Source organism: Callospermophilus lateralis, chromosome 6 (genome assembly GCF_048772815.1).
Source record: "Callospermophilus lateralis isolate mCalLat2 chromosome 6, mCalLat2.hap1, whole genome shotgun sequence".
Lineage (NCBI taxonomy): Eukaryota > Metazoa > Chordata > Mammalia > Rodentia > Sciuridae > Callospermophilus > Callospermophilus lateralis.
The window spans coordinates 24,425,026-24,438,363 of record NC_135310.1 but is presented as its reverse complement, the minus strand read 5'-3'; the positions used below and the strand labels follow the sequence as shown (position 1 = coordinate 24,438,363).

Genomic DNA, 13,338 nt, shown 5'->3' with positions numbered 1-13,338 from the left:
CTCCAACTTTTTGCTAGTGTGTCAGTAATGAATTTCTGACTGTCTGTTGGACCGCTTCCCTTGGATGTCCTGCCAACACCTGAAGTTCATAATGTCTAAACACGATCTGAAGGTCTTTCCCCCAAGTCTTCTTTCCTCCTGACATCCCACTCCACCCTTGTGGAAGCTCAGGCCATCGAGTCCTCTGTGACTTCTCCAGGCAGTTCCTCGGACTCTTTCTCTGCAATGTCCCTCGGATCCATTCATCACTTTCAGCCCTTTTCCACTGCTCCTCTCCAAGTTCAGATGCCTGGGATGTTGCAGTCACCTCTTAACCGAACTACAAGTATATAAATCTGGGTGCCTTGGGAACACCACATGACAAATTGACATAAATTCTCCTCTGTGGAATCGATCTCCCGGCATCCTGCTTTCCATTGTATATGCTGCACATTTCACCTCTGTCCTGGGGAGAGAGTCCAGAGTGCTACATGTGGCCACCTCTTTGCAGAACCAGGCGTGGGGACTTGGTGTGACTGCCAGGGAACTGTTGGACATGCAGACAGGGTCAGTCACGTTATATGTAGATTCTCAGGGCCCTTACTTATCCACCAGCCTTTTGACGAAAGACATTGGTTCAGATTTAATGTGTTACTTTTTAATAATATTTCGGTTACTTTCATCCTCCTTAGGAATATTTTTTTTTTTTTGTCATTTTGTCAGAAGCAAAAATGTAGTCACTTACTTAAAAAAATCACGATGATTTTATTTTACAATTATATGGAAGGCCTGCTGGCCTCGCTCCTACGGTTCCATTCACCTGTGCACAGGCTCAGCACAGGCAGGGCGATCCTTATCCTAACACGGGTGGATTGAAACCCTTTTTCACTTGGCTGACTGTCCACGAGAATTACATATGGACTTTTCTTCCTTTTCACACAGCGCACCCTCTACACACCCTGGACTCTGAGAGTCGCCTCAAGGAGATGACTAGCCTTCAAGGGAAGCGAGGTAGAGGTCGGTGGGCTCCTTAGTTTTTCTCTCTTTCGTGTGCTTCCTGTCCTTCCTAAGCAGAGCTATCGCTGTCTTTGTGGAGAGGACCCTTTGCTCCTCGTGAGAAACAGCGCTCTTCAGAACTTCAAATGCTGTCATTGTCGCTAAAATTTATTTTTCATTGTAAAGTGACCCTTTTCCTACTCAATCGGAGTTCCTTGAACCCTCTAACGTGAGTGACTTTACTTAATCTGTTAAATATTCTGTGGCAGGTCTAGGGGATATTGTTCGTGTCAGTGAATCAGGATGTCATACAGCTGCACAAACATACTTATTCTGCAGGCCTTTTGGCCACAAGTTTAAACTCTGGAATTCTCTGTCGGTACTTGCAGGCAGATGGAAGTCTTTAGTAGCTTCTCCCCTTTGGGGGTTTAGAAAGAATGACTGCCTGTGTTAGAAAAACAAGTTTAAAAACCGATGGTATCAAACTTCTAAAATTAATACTATGGTAAATAAAGATTCTGTACAATCAAAGGTAAATATAAAGTGAACAGAATAGTCTGCCTGCAACCAGCATGTAATGAACTGTGTTAACACTGGTTGCTGTAGAGAGCAAAAAAGTACCTGCCCTAGTTTGGATTAGTGCAAACAAGTGGTTCTGGGTAGAAATGAATTATTGTTCATTAGGGTTTCTGTCTTGCCTTCTCATCCATAACCTTTCTCCCTATTTTATACAAAGGACACTCTGGAAGCAAGCTGCTGAGTTTAAATCCCTCTTACCAGCGGTGTAACCTTGGGCAAGTTGCTTGCTCTCTCTGAACTTCAATTTCCTCATCTACAAGATGGGGCTACATTAATAGCACTTACATCACAGAGTTGTAGTGATGATTAATGAGGCAATACTCATGAAGTCCTCAGAACAGGTCTTCCTGTGATCTGTAAGATTGATATACTCAGCACAAAGCAATGTGAAGAATCACCGAATTGTTAAAGTTGGAAAGGCTCCTGGAGATTATTTAACCTAGTCTCCTAATTTCAGCATTGAAAAATTAGGGTCCTTGCTCAAGGTCACGGGGCTAGTTAAGTAGCAGTGTTGGATCTAGGATCCAGCTCTCTTCTTGGCTTTCTCTTAACCATCCCAGTTGGGTGGTCAAAATCCAGAATAATAACCCAGATTTACTGCCTGTGCGGATTGTGCATTGTCTCCTTCACTTTCTATTTTACAGTCTTACTGTTAGAGCCATGAGGAGGTACTCCTAGTTCACCAGGAACCGAATTATCATATTCCAGCGAAGACAGCCTGGTAGAGGGGGACAGTGCCCTGATTAGGAATCAGGTGACCTGGACTTTCCTTTTTGTCATGAGCTAACTCTTTGGGAAGCCATGTGGCCTTTTTGTGGCTTGGTTTTCTCCTCTATAGGGCCTTTATATAGAGAATCGGACAACATGGAACTCCTGGGTTAAATGTGGTTGTAGTTCCCATCGTGGTAACATTGAAATCGAGTACTTTGGGAAATTACATTGCTCAGAACAACAGAAATTACATTGCTCAGATATGCAGAGTAAGACTATAGATAAAATGTCACTATTTACTCAAAATAAACTTCTTCTCCATCTTTAGTCGTGCTTACAGGAGCTTCTATTTTTGCACCACATCAGGGAAACCTCAAAAGCAGGTGTCAAGGTAAATGAGCTTTTCCAGAAACTTAGTAAGGGAAAGGAGATATTATTTTCATTTTCCAGGTAAGGACAGTAGTAATGATGTCCTTGCTCAAGAAAAGTCATGCAGAAGGCTCATTATTTTCAAGTTCTCTGTCTTCTGAGGTCTTGGTCAGACAGTGTTTTGATTTTGTAACTGGGTAGCTTTGCTTTGAAATGCTCACGTACTAAGATTAAGCTCCATAGATGAATCTCACAGTCCATGAAGGAAAGACACCAAAGGGTATGTCGTGTGATTCCACTAACTGAAAGTTCAAGGAAAGGTGAAACAAATCTGTGGTGATGGAAGTGGTTGTGGGATGAGGGGATGGAGGGAAGCAAGTGGGACTCCACTGGGGAATAGCACAAGGAAGATTTCTGGAGCCTGGGAATGGTGTGTGCCTTGCTCTGGATAGGGACTGCAAAATGAAGAATCACTGTGTGTGTGATACTATATGTATCATGCATATTGTACGTTATACCTCAAAAATGTCTATCTGTATGTTCTGTATGTTATATGTCAAAAAAATTGGGGGGGGGAATGCTGCATAGTATTAGTATAGTTTAGTTTTTAATCTTCCTTGTGGTACTGGGAATGGAACCCAGAGGCACTCTACCATTGAGCCACATCCCCAGCCCTTTTTATTTTATTTTGAGACTGAGTCTCACTAAATTGCATGGGCTGGCCTTGGACGCGCAATCCTCCTGCCTCAGCCTCCCAAGTTGCTGGGCGGATTGTGCAATGTCTCCTTCACTTTCTGTTTTATAGCCTTACTGTTAGAGCGATGAGGAGGTACTCATCGCTAGCCTGGAGAACAGTGGTGCAGAGGGCCACTTTATTTTATTTATTTATCTTTATGTGGCGCTGAGGATCGAACCCAGGGCCTTGCACGTGCTAGGTGAGCACTCTACCACTGAGCCACAACTCCAGCCCACAGAGGGCCATTTTAGAGACAGACAGATGTGAGTTCTAATCCAAGCTCTGCCACCCACTGCACCTGGCTTATAGTGCTGGTTTTAATGACAGTGTACTGACCTTATTTGAGTTCTCTTTAGAGAACTTCATAGTTTCTCTCAAGTTTAGAAGGGTCAGAAATTGGTAAATTGGGACTCAAGTATGAAAGCAGCCTTAGGAGAGGAGTCTTCCTTTAGGGAGAGTAAAATCCGTTTATCATACACTGTTACAGTAATGTTTCTCACATCTTATTACATTTCTTTAAATTTAATTTAACTTCTGGTTTGTATTCTGTTCTTTTATTCTTGAGAATTTAAAAAGAGAGTAGCTAAATAGTTTTTAATGTTAACCATGATTGTTACCTTAATGCTAATTATTTTTTAAGGAAATACCTAGTGATTAAAAGTAATTTTTTTCTGGGTTAGCTAAGATCATTTCTAATTCTAAAATTCTATTATTTTCAGAGTTTTAAGAGGTAGTATACATTTATATAGAGAAAGTTAAAAAGTTCCTTTTAGAGCATTTCACATTTGACCATTTCACATGTACAAGGACATGACTTTATAATTAGTTTGTTTCTTTTTTCCATAAATATATGTCATGTGCCGATTCTGAGCAGAGCACTATGATAATGAGAAAGTGCTTCTTGGCATTACTTTAAAAGGTCAGTCATACTTGGTCTGTTCCCCTGTGGGCTGTCCCCTCCTTAATTTCCACCTGGAAGTCTTCCTCATCTCCATGGCTCGAGTTCATGGCTCTCAGTCCCTGGGAAATATTCTTGGGACACCCAGCCAGAGTTCACTGCTTCCTCCTGGGAGCTAGCTACTCTGCTTCCACCTCTGTTCTTGGCTCACATCAGTGACCACTGGTCACATCTGCTTCCCTGATCACACTGAAGGAGCTCAGGGAGAGAATCTTGCTTGGCTGTTCCTGTGATCCTCCTGGATCTTGCACGACGAGCCACAGCCCCAAGTCGTCAAAGCTAGCCTGGAGAACAGTGGTGCAGAGGGCCATTTTATTTTATTTATTAATCTTTATGTGGTGCTGAAGATCGAACCCAGGGCCTTGCACGTGCTAGGCGAGCACTCTACCACTGAGCCACAACTCCAGCCCACAGAGGGCCATTTTAGAGACAGACAGATGTAAGTTCTAATCCAAGCTCTCCCACTTGATTCAGTGGGCCACTGGAGGAAGATACCTCTCTCGTCATTATCTACTCGATAAATCTTTAATCTTTCTCATCGTAGAAATGCTACCTATCTCAAAGGTATTGTAAAAATTCTCATGAGCTAATGATGCAGGTAAAGTACTTTGTCCAGTTCCTGGTACATAAGAAATACTAAAAACAACAACAACAAAAATATGATCCACTATTAATTCTGCAATAATAAAGTGCTCCTAACTTTAACTCTTGGGAGACAATGAAACCTGGATGAGGCAATGAATAGCTCATTAGTAGGTGCTTCTCACTAGCCTTCTAAACAAAGCTTAAGTCATGGAGTTTCTGTCCCTGCATCTTCCCACTCTCCTCACATCCCTGGGAGTTGAGGGATAATAAGGATGAGCTGCGAAATGCATTCTCAATAGGTCTGCAATAAACACTTAATTCCTTTAAATCACTTAATTCCTTTAAATTAGTTTTTTTGGGGGGTGGTACTGGGGATTGAACCCAGGAATACTCTTCCACTAAGCCACATTCCCAGCCCTTTTAGTTTTATGTTTGTTTGTTTGTTTGTTTTTAATTTTGAGATAAGGTCTCACTAACTTACTGAGGCTGGCCTGGAACTCGCCATCCCCCTGCCTCAACCTCCTGAGTTGCTGGGATTACTGGCGTGCACTACTGTACCCGCCTTAAATTGACTTTTGGTCCCAAGTAAAATTTTATTATTGAAAAAGAGTTCAATTATATAGAAATAAAGTATAGGGAGCCTTTTTATTCCCAGATTTGTCATTCTTTGTCAGCACTCCACGAGAACATGATGTTAATCCCTGTGCACGTGTGTGTGTGTGTGTGTGTGTGTGTGTGTGTGTGTGTGTGTAATCTCCGCTCTCTGGTGTGGTCTCATAACTGTAGCTGAATACTTCCTAATGTTGCAACTGAGCCCATTGTCTGCCCTTTGCAAGATGTTGAATATCCCTTAACTTTATTTGGGTTTATCACATGCTAGAAAGTGTTGAAATAGAAATATGATGACCTGTAAATGTTCTCTTCCTGATGAGCTACTGGGAACTGAAAGTATTCATAAAAGCAGTTTTGAAGGGAAAGCCAGGCAGCCCTGAAACATGGTACTTTCCCAAACTCCCTTGAGCAGAAATCTTTACTCTGAGCACCCTTCAGGTCTCTTAGAGCAATAGTCCATTGACTCCTAAGAATCTGCTAAATCTTCATGCTCCTTTTCATACATGCTGGCTGACACCAAATTTTACAATAGAAACTCTCTTTTAGAATAGTTTCAAACTTGCAGAAATGTTGAAAAGGTAGTACAGGAAGTTCTTATGAGCTTCCAACTCACTTTCTGCTATTGCTGGTATCTTATGTGTATGATACATTTGTTACATCAAGGAACAGTCATTGGTATGTTATCACTAGCTAAACTGCACAGTCTATTAGGATTTCACTAATTTCCACCTGATGTCCTTTTGTTTGTTCAGGATTCCATTAAGCGTATCACATTTTTGTCCTCATGACTCCTTAGGCTCCCCTGGTCTATGTCATTTACTCAGATTTTTCTCATTTTTAATGACCTTGATAGTTTGGAAATATACTGGCCAGGTATTTTGGAAACGTCCCTGAATTTGGTGATGTCTTGGTGTCTTTCTCATGATTACTCTGGGGTGGGGGGCTTTGAGGTGCTGTTCTCATTGCATCATATCAGCTTATCGCTGATGTTGTTGAACTGGATCCCCTTGACGAAGTGGTGCTTATTAGTGTTCTCTGCTGTGAAGTCATTCCTTTCTCCCCTCTTTCCATACTGAACTCTTGGGAAGGAAGTCACTGTGTATAGCCCATATTTAAGGCAGGGAAGTTAAGTGCCACCTCCTTGAGAAGGGAACATTTATATAAATTATTTGGAGCTCTTCTATACAGATGTAAATCTTACTCCCACGTTGATTTATTTATTCAGTGTTTGTTTTCATCAATATGGATTCATAGATATTTATACTTTGGGTTATAACCTAATAGTATACCATTTATTTTATTTCCTCAAATTGTTCCATTTTTGGCCTTTGAGGACTATTTGAATTGGCTTCTGTGTTCCTCTAACAGACTCCCATCACTTAGTGTTTTGAGTGCTTCCTTATTTTCCGGCTCTGTAAGATACTGCAAGTCTCATCTAACATTTTCCCTGTTCCTCCTTTTTTTTTTTTTTTTTCTGAGAGGGGTACTGGCGATTGAACTCAGCAGCACTTGACCATTGAGCCACATCCCCAGCCCTAATTCGTGTTTTATTTAGAGACAGGGTCTCACTGAGTTGCTTAGGGCCTTGCTTTTGCTGAGGCTGGCTTTGAACTTGTGGACCTCCTGCCTCAGCATCCCAGACTGCTGGGATTTCAGGCGTGCGCCACCATGTTCACCTGTTCCTCTTATTAAAGAATGCTATTAGAAACTGTGTTAGCTTTCTGTCACTGTGATAAGATACTTGAATCAATTTAAAGGAGGAAATGTTTATTTTGTTTACAGTTTTAGAGGTTTCAGTCCATAGTCAGCTGACTCAGTTGCTTTTAGGCCTGTGGTAAAGCAGAACATCAGCCTATAGGATCTGGTGGAGCAAAGTTGTTGACCTCACAGTGGCTGGGACGTAGAGAGTGGGAGAAAAAGAGGGAGTAGAGGAAGGGGCAGGGGACAAGATATACTCTTCAAGGGCACATGCCCAAGGACCTGCTTCCTCCAAATGGGCCCCACATGTTACTCTGTTTTTGTTATTATTGGGCCCCTAAGTTTCAATCACCAGCTGGGGACCAAGCCTTTAGGGACTATTCCAGTTCCAAACTCTCACAGAAACCAAGATCTGAGTCCTGCATGTGCTCATTGCTAGTGGGATACTGCTGCTTCTAGTTCCTCTGAGAAGACAGAGCTAAGAAATACATGTGGGTGCACTCAACAAAGTCTATACACATATCTACAATCTGTCTTTCTGCTGTCTCTCTATCTGGCCTAACATGAGTTCGTCCAGATGTTTCTAACTGTACTTGGTGCCACATGGATCATTCCAGATTTCCCCACTTATCTTTTCTCTCCAGCTGGGAGAAACCTGGCTCCCACCCTCAGCCAATTACTTACTGACTTGTTGGATCTCAGTCTACAGATGCAGCAGTTTCAGGATTTCTTACATATACCTCTCATTTTAATTCTTTTGTTCTTTTATGTATTTTTTCTCTCTCTTCTCCACTGACCACTTCTTTTATTCCCTCAAAGGAAGTGATTTGGCCCGATGCAATGTAAACTCTAGTAAGGGAGAAAGTAAAGATCTCCTTTAAAAGTGCAAGGCCAGGATTGCCCGTTGGCTGCCTTAAAAACCATTATCCAGTCTACTCTGCAATGGCTCTCAGCATCGCTTCACTCTGACCTTGCTGTCTACTTGGATCTGTGCCCAGAAACAAGTACCTTGTGTATCACGCATCTCAAGTCATTGTTTCAGTGGAGAGAGATACCTCCTGTGAATGCAGGAAGTAAAGCCAGGGCTTCCCCATTTTTTTCCTTATGATCTGTGGCCTTAAAGGGGTAAGGGGCAGAATTTTAATGGAAACATAATAGAACTAGAAATAAAAAATAAAAATAAATTCTATAGTGATAATCTTAATGTTTTATGAAAATAATAAATTCCAAAGATACACATACATCAAAAAATGATAATGAAACAGCCCAGAAATTATATTTTAAGGAAATTAAGGCTGGTTTACTTGGGTATTTTTTTCCCTTCCTTAAAGCACACAGTGGGGCAGGGGGCTATCAAAGCATTATTTACCACATGTTATTTCTCTGTTTTTGTTATTATTGGGCTTCAGAAGTGTATTTGCATTTACCTCCAAATATTTAAGGATTTTTAGAGAAAATTGAGACCATCTTTATCATTCACTTTTTTCATAGGGGCTCTCAGCTTGCACCAGATCAGTACCAGGAGATCTTTTACTGAGATTCTAAATGATCTTTTAACTACAAAATTTGTGATATGGAATAGTATGCATCATTTGTCTTACTTTCATGGTGACTAAAATAATTATGTGTACAGAAAAATGGATTTTAAGATAATATTTAATGTTATATCCAAAATATAACATTAAATATTATTTTAAAAACTACAAACTCTTGCTGGGTACAGTGGTGCATACCTGTAATTCCAGCACCTTGGGAGATTGAGGCAGGAGGATCTCAAGTTCAAAGCCAGCCTCAGCAAAAGTGACACACTAAGCAACTCAGTGAGACCCTGTCTCCAAATAAAATACAAAATAGGGCTGGGGATGTAGCTCAGTGGTCAAGTGTCCCTGAGTTAATCCCCAGTGCCCTCCTCCCCCCGAAAAAGTCTATAAACTCACACATTAAGTACATTTACCTTTTCTAAAAAGATCTGTCATTCAGTTCTCAAATCTCAAAAGGGAGAATATTCAAATATGTAATATATTTTATATGATAATTATCTAGTCTCTTATATTTTTTGGCCCATACGATCACCTTTACACTGAGACTGCGTAATTGATGAATTTCTGTTTAAATGAAAATAAAACCTGCATATGTTCTCTAAATACTTATCATTGGGTGGTGTGGGCTTATTTCAACAGGAAAATAGATTGAGGTGTATGTGTGTGCGTGTCATTTAAGATTTTTACATTCGAATAGCTAATGACTGTATTTCAGAATATGCTATATTTAAAGTGTACATCTCTGGCATGAAAAGGAAAGTCCTCATGAACCACTCTAATAACATGAAAGTGAATCGAAATTAACATTGAAAACAGAAAATTTCCACTTTTATCTGGGATACATCTGGCAATTTGTTCTCTGTGTGTAAATGCAAAATTCACTAGACTTACTATGAAAGAATTTATAGAAAGTTTCAAATGTGTTTTAATGATAAATTGATCCAAAAGAAAAAAATATAAATGTATCAATGGCACTACCAGTATCCTGAATGTGCAGAAAAGAGAAAAGGTAATATTTGGCTCATTAACTCAAAAGTAGGTGATATCCCTCTTCACTTCCGTGCTTTCTGTGAAGTACAGTGGCATTTTGACTAACTGTGCTGTCATATGGTCTCCAGTTGCAAATGTGATTCACTGAAATAGCCCAACAATTATAAAAATCACAAGTGGATTGTATTCAATCAGGGAAAAGAAGTGTGTGTGTGTGAGAGAGAGAGGGGGAGAGAGAGAGAGAGAGAGAGAGAGAGAGAGAGAGAGAGAGAGAGGCCTCTGACACAAGCTCAGGCCCTTTACAGACCTGAGATAAAGATAGAACCACATATGCCTCATCAAGAAATCAAGAAAGATAATAACTTAACCTTTGGATTCTTTTTTTTTTTTTTTTTTTTTTTTTTCCCTCATGGTGCCGGAGATTGAACCCAAGGCCTTGTGCATGCAAGGCAAGTGCTTGATCAACTGATATGTCCCCAACCTCTGGGCTTCTTACACAGTCAAGAATTTAACATTAAGGCTTCATTTTTCACTCATCCACCCTTTCACTCCATCTCTGTACTGGCCACCTTCTGCCATCTTGGGAGTTATTTAATATGGATTTTTAAAACTTATTTTTATTTACAGGAGAAAAATAAACTGTGTTTTACTGATTCAGATGGAAAAGCAGGATTTTTGTGGCACATCAGGGAAACAGATATGGTTTGGAAGATGGAGTCCCCAGTCTAGTGTGAGAAAATGAGAACTAGATGTTTGTAGTCACAGAGATGAATTTAAGGTAGAAGCTTTAGTTCCACTGATTTGTAATAGTCCTTTTGTATTTTACAGCATTTAAACTGTTGAAAATTAAAATCTTTTAAGAGAGTATAACAGAGAGTCTCATGAAGAAGAGAAACCACACACTCACTTCCTCCCTGGGTTTGCCCCCTGGTTCACAGTAGGCCGTTGGACAGGAGCAGAAGTGAAGATTTTACTGTGTTACTGTGGCTTAGCTTCGAAATCCATCTAACCCCCTGCCCTGCCCCCACATCTCTGTTGAGTTACAGCTGAAGGTAGGGTTAGGACACTTACAGAAGCATCCCTAGTGCTGCATCTCCAGGTGACCCTAGAAATGCAACACTCTGGTTACATCTGCCTAGATAGCACCCAAAATTAGAGTAGACCTCACTAGGAGGAGGAATGGGATTTATCCACACTCATTTGGAAGGAGAACTCACAAGGATTGAGGAGTTGGTATCCATTGAATATCCTTTAACATTCACTTTGAGATTTTTCTTGGTTCTTGGTATGTCAAGTGATTTCCACCCCCGCCTCCCCACCCCACTGGAACTTGAACTTATTTGTATTATGTTACAAGACGCTAGACTTTATTGAAACCTGCTTTCATTGGCTTTGTCTGACACTTCTTCTACCAGGCAAGCAGTGAGTGTCCCTTGTCCCCACTCCCCTCCCCCACCCCCCTGTGGAGTTAGAATCCATCTTCCCTTCTTGTTCTCTGTTGGCACACTGTGTATGCGGGTTGCGGGGGGGCGGTCCTCATTACTGTTGGGTAGGTGTGAGACTGTCAGATACCCACATGGTCTTCAAGGACCCAAAGGGATGGTGACCTTGTTTCTAGTGGGCAGTGATTTGACACCAGCCCAGTACTGGGAGTAACATTTGGTTATTCTGGATGGGGTGGAAATCCATGCTCCTGGGGATGGTTCATTAGCAGATGGCAGATGTGAAGGTCCTGGCTCCCCAGCTGGTCTTTTCTCACAAGACTCGATTCCCACTCCAACTCCCTCAGGGGTTTTAGGGTTCCTTGTTGAGCCCCATGAGGGTGCAAGTGTAGTTCTTCCACTCAACTTTTTCTGGCATGGTGGTCACAGTCCTTCTGTGGTGTTTGACCACTCAGAGCAATTACCATCTACAGAGTTTCTGTCTTGGTAGGTACGCCCTTCCCTGGACCCATGGCTAGAGAGAGGCTCTTTTGACCTGAGCCCATTGGCTGTGTTTCTGGGTTGCCATCTTCTTTAGCTGCAAGTGTGGGGTGTGTAAGGCCAGAAGCAAATCTAGGGAATCTCACCGCGTGCTGGTTCTTGAATTTTGAGGTCCCAGACTGCGCTACTGTTACTTTACCTTTCACAGTCTTCTTACATTTGTTAAATATATGACATGGAGGTGATGATGTTCAGCAAGACACATAGGAATAAGTAACTGTACTCCATCTTTCTGGAAGCAGGAACACTTGCTGCAAGTTCAGCTTCTGCTTTAAAAGAAAAAAAATTGTTTTGCCCCAACATTTTATCATAAAAGTTTTAAAAACTACAGAAAAAAATAAAAGAATTATACTCCCCCCACATATCTACCACCTAGACTCAACACAACATTTTTCTCTATTTCATTTTATTGCACATTTATCCATTTACTCATTTCATCTATTGATCCACTTATTTATCCATTTACTCATTTTTTGATGGATATAAGTACAGTTAACCTCTAAACACTTTAGCAGGAATGTCATTAATTAGATTTTATTCTCTTTATGGTTTTTCTAAGGTAAATTTTACCTAAAGTGAAATGCGCGAAGTCGTAAATACCATTTGGTCAGTTTTGCATAATCCAACCACTATTAAAATTCCATCACCCCATAAGTTCCCTCAACTCCGTTTTCAGTTAATTCCTACCTCCTTCTCATCTTCAGAAGGAACTATTATTCTGATTTTCTTAGGTTTTTGTTGTTGTTGTTGTTTGTTTTTGGCATTGTTGTTGCTTGTTTTTGCCATAAATTCATTTTTCCTGTTTTGACCTTTATATAGTGGAACCACACATGCACTCTTTCTCTCTGGCCCTTTCAGCACAATTTTTTTTGAGATGCATTCCTGTTGTTTGTGTCAATGTCTTGATGAAATGGTGTTAGCAAGAGAAATAGTGATAAGTAAGCTTCCTGTATCTTCCTGGAAGTACAAGGCTTTGCTATTCAAGTTTTGGTTTTTATTTGTTTCTCTTTTTAAATTTTTTAATTTGTTTTATTTACTTATACATGACAATGGAATGCATTTATGCACTTTGATATACCATACATAGATGGGATATAATTTCTCATTTTCCTGAGTCTACATGCTGCAGAATCATATTGGTCATGTAGTCACATATGTACGCACAGTAATAATGTCTGTTTCATTCTACTATCTTTGCTAGATGTGGGGACATCCCCTCCCCTCCTGTCACTTCCCTCTACCTAATCTGAAGTAACACTATTCTTCCCTAGTGCCCCCTGCCTTCTTGTGAATTAGCATCCGCAAATTAGAGAAAACATTAGACCTTTGGTTTTGTGGGATTGGCTTATTTTGCTTAGCATAATATTCTCCAACTCCAACCATTTACTGGCAAATGCCATAATTTCACTGTTCTTTAAAACTGAGTAATTTCCATTGAGTATATATACCACATTTTCTTTATCCATTCTTCTATTGAGGGACACCTAGGTTGGTTCCATAGTCTAGCTATTGTGAATTGAGCTGCTATAAATATTGATGTGGCTGCATTACTGTAGTATGTTGATTTTAAGTCCTTTGGGTATGAACCAAGGAGTGGGATAG

General features: G+C 40.6%; 1 protein-coding gene across 5 annotated transcripts in view; it reads left to right on the top strand.

Moving 5' to 3' along the window:
- Phactr2 (phosphatase and actin regulator 2) overlaps positions 1-13,338 on the top strand; it is a 139,237-nt gene that overhangs the window by 21,597 nt on the left and 104,302 nt on the right. For 4 of the 5 annotated variants that reach the window (XM_076858176.2, XM_076858173.2, XM_076858177.2 and 1 more), the window contains exon 2: positions 922-996. The exons of the other annotated variant lie outside the window; for it this stretch is intronic. In XM_076858176.2, coding sequence (XP_076714291.2) covers positions 922-996 — 75 coding nt within the window. The remainder of the gene's footprint in view (positions 1-921; positions 997-13,338) is intronic. 5 annotated transcript variants of the gene reach the window in all.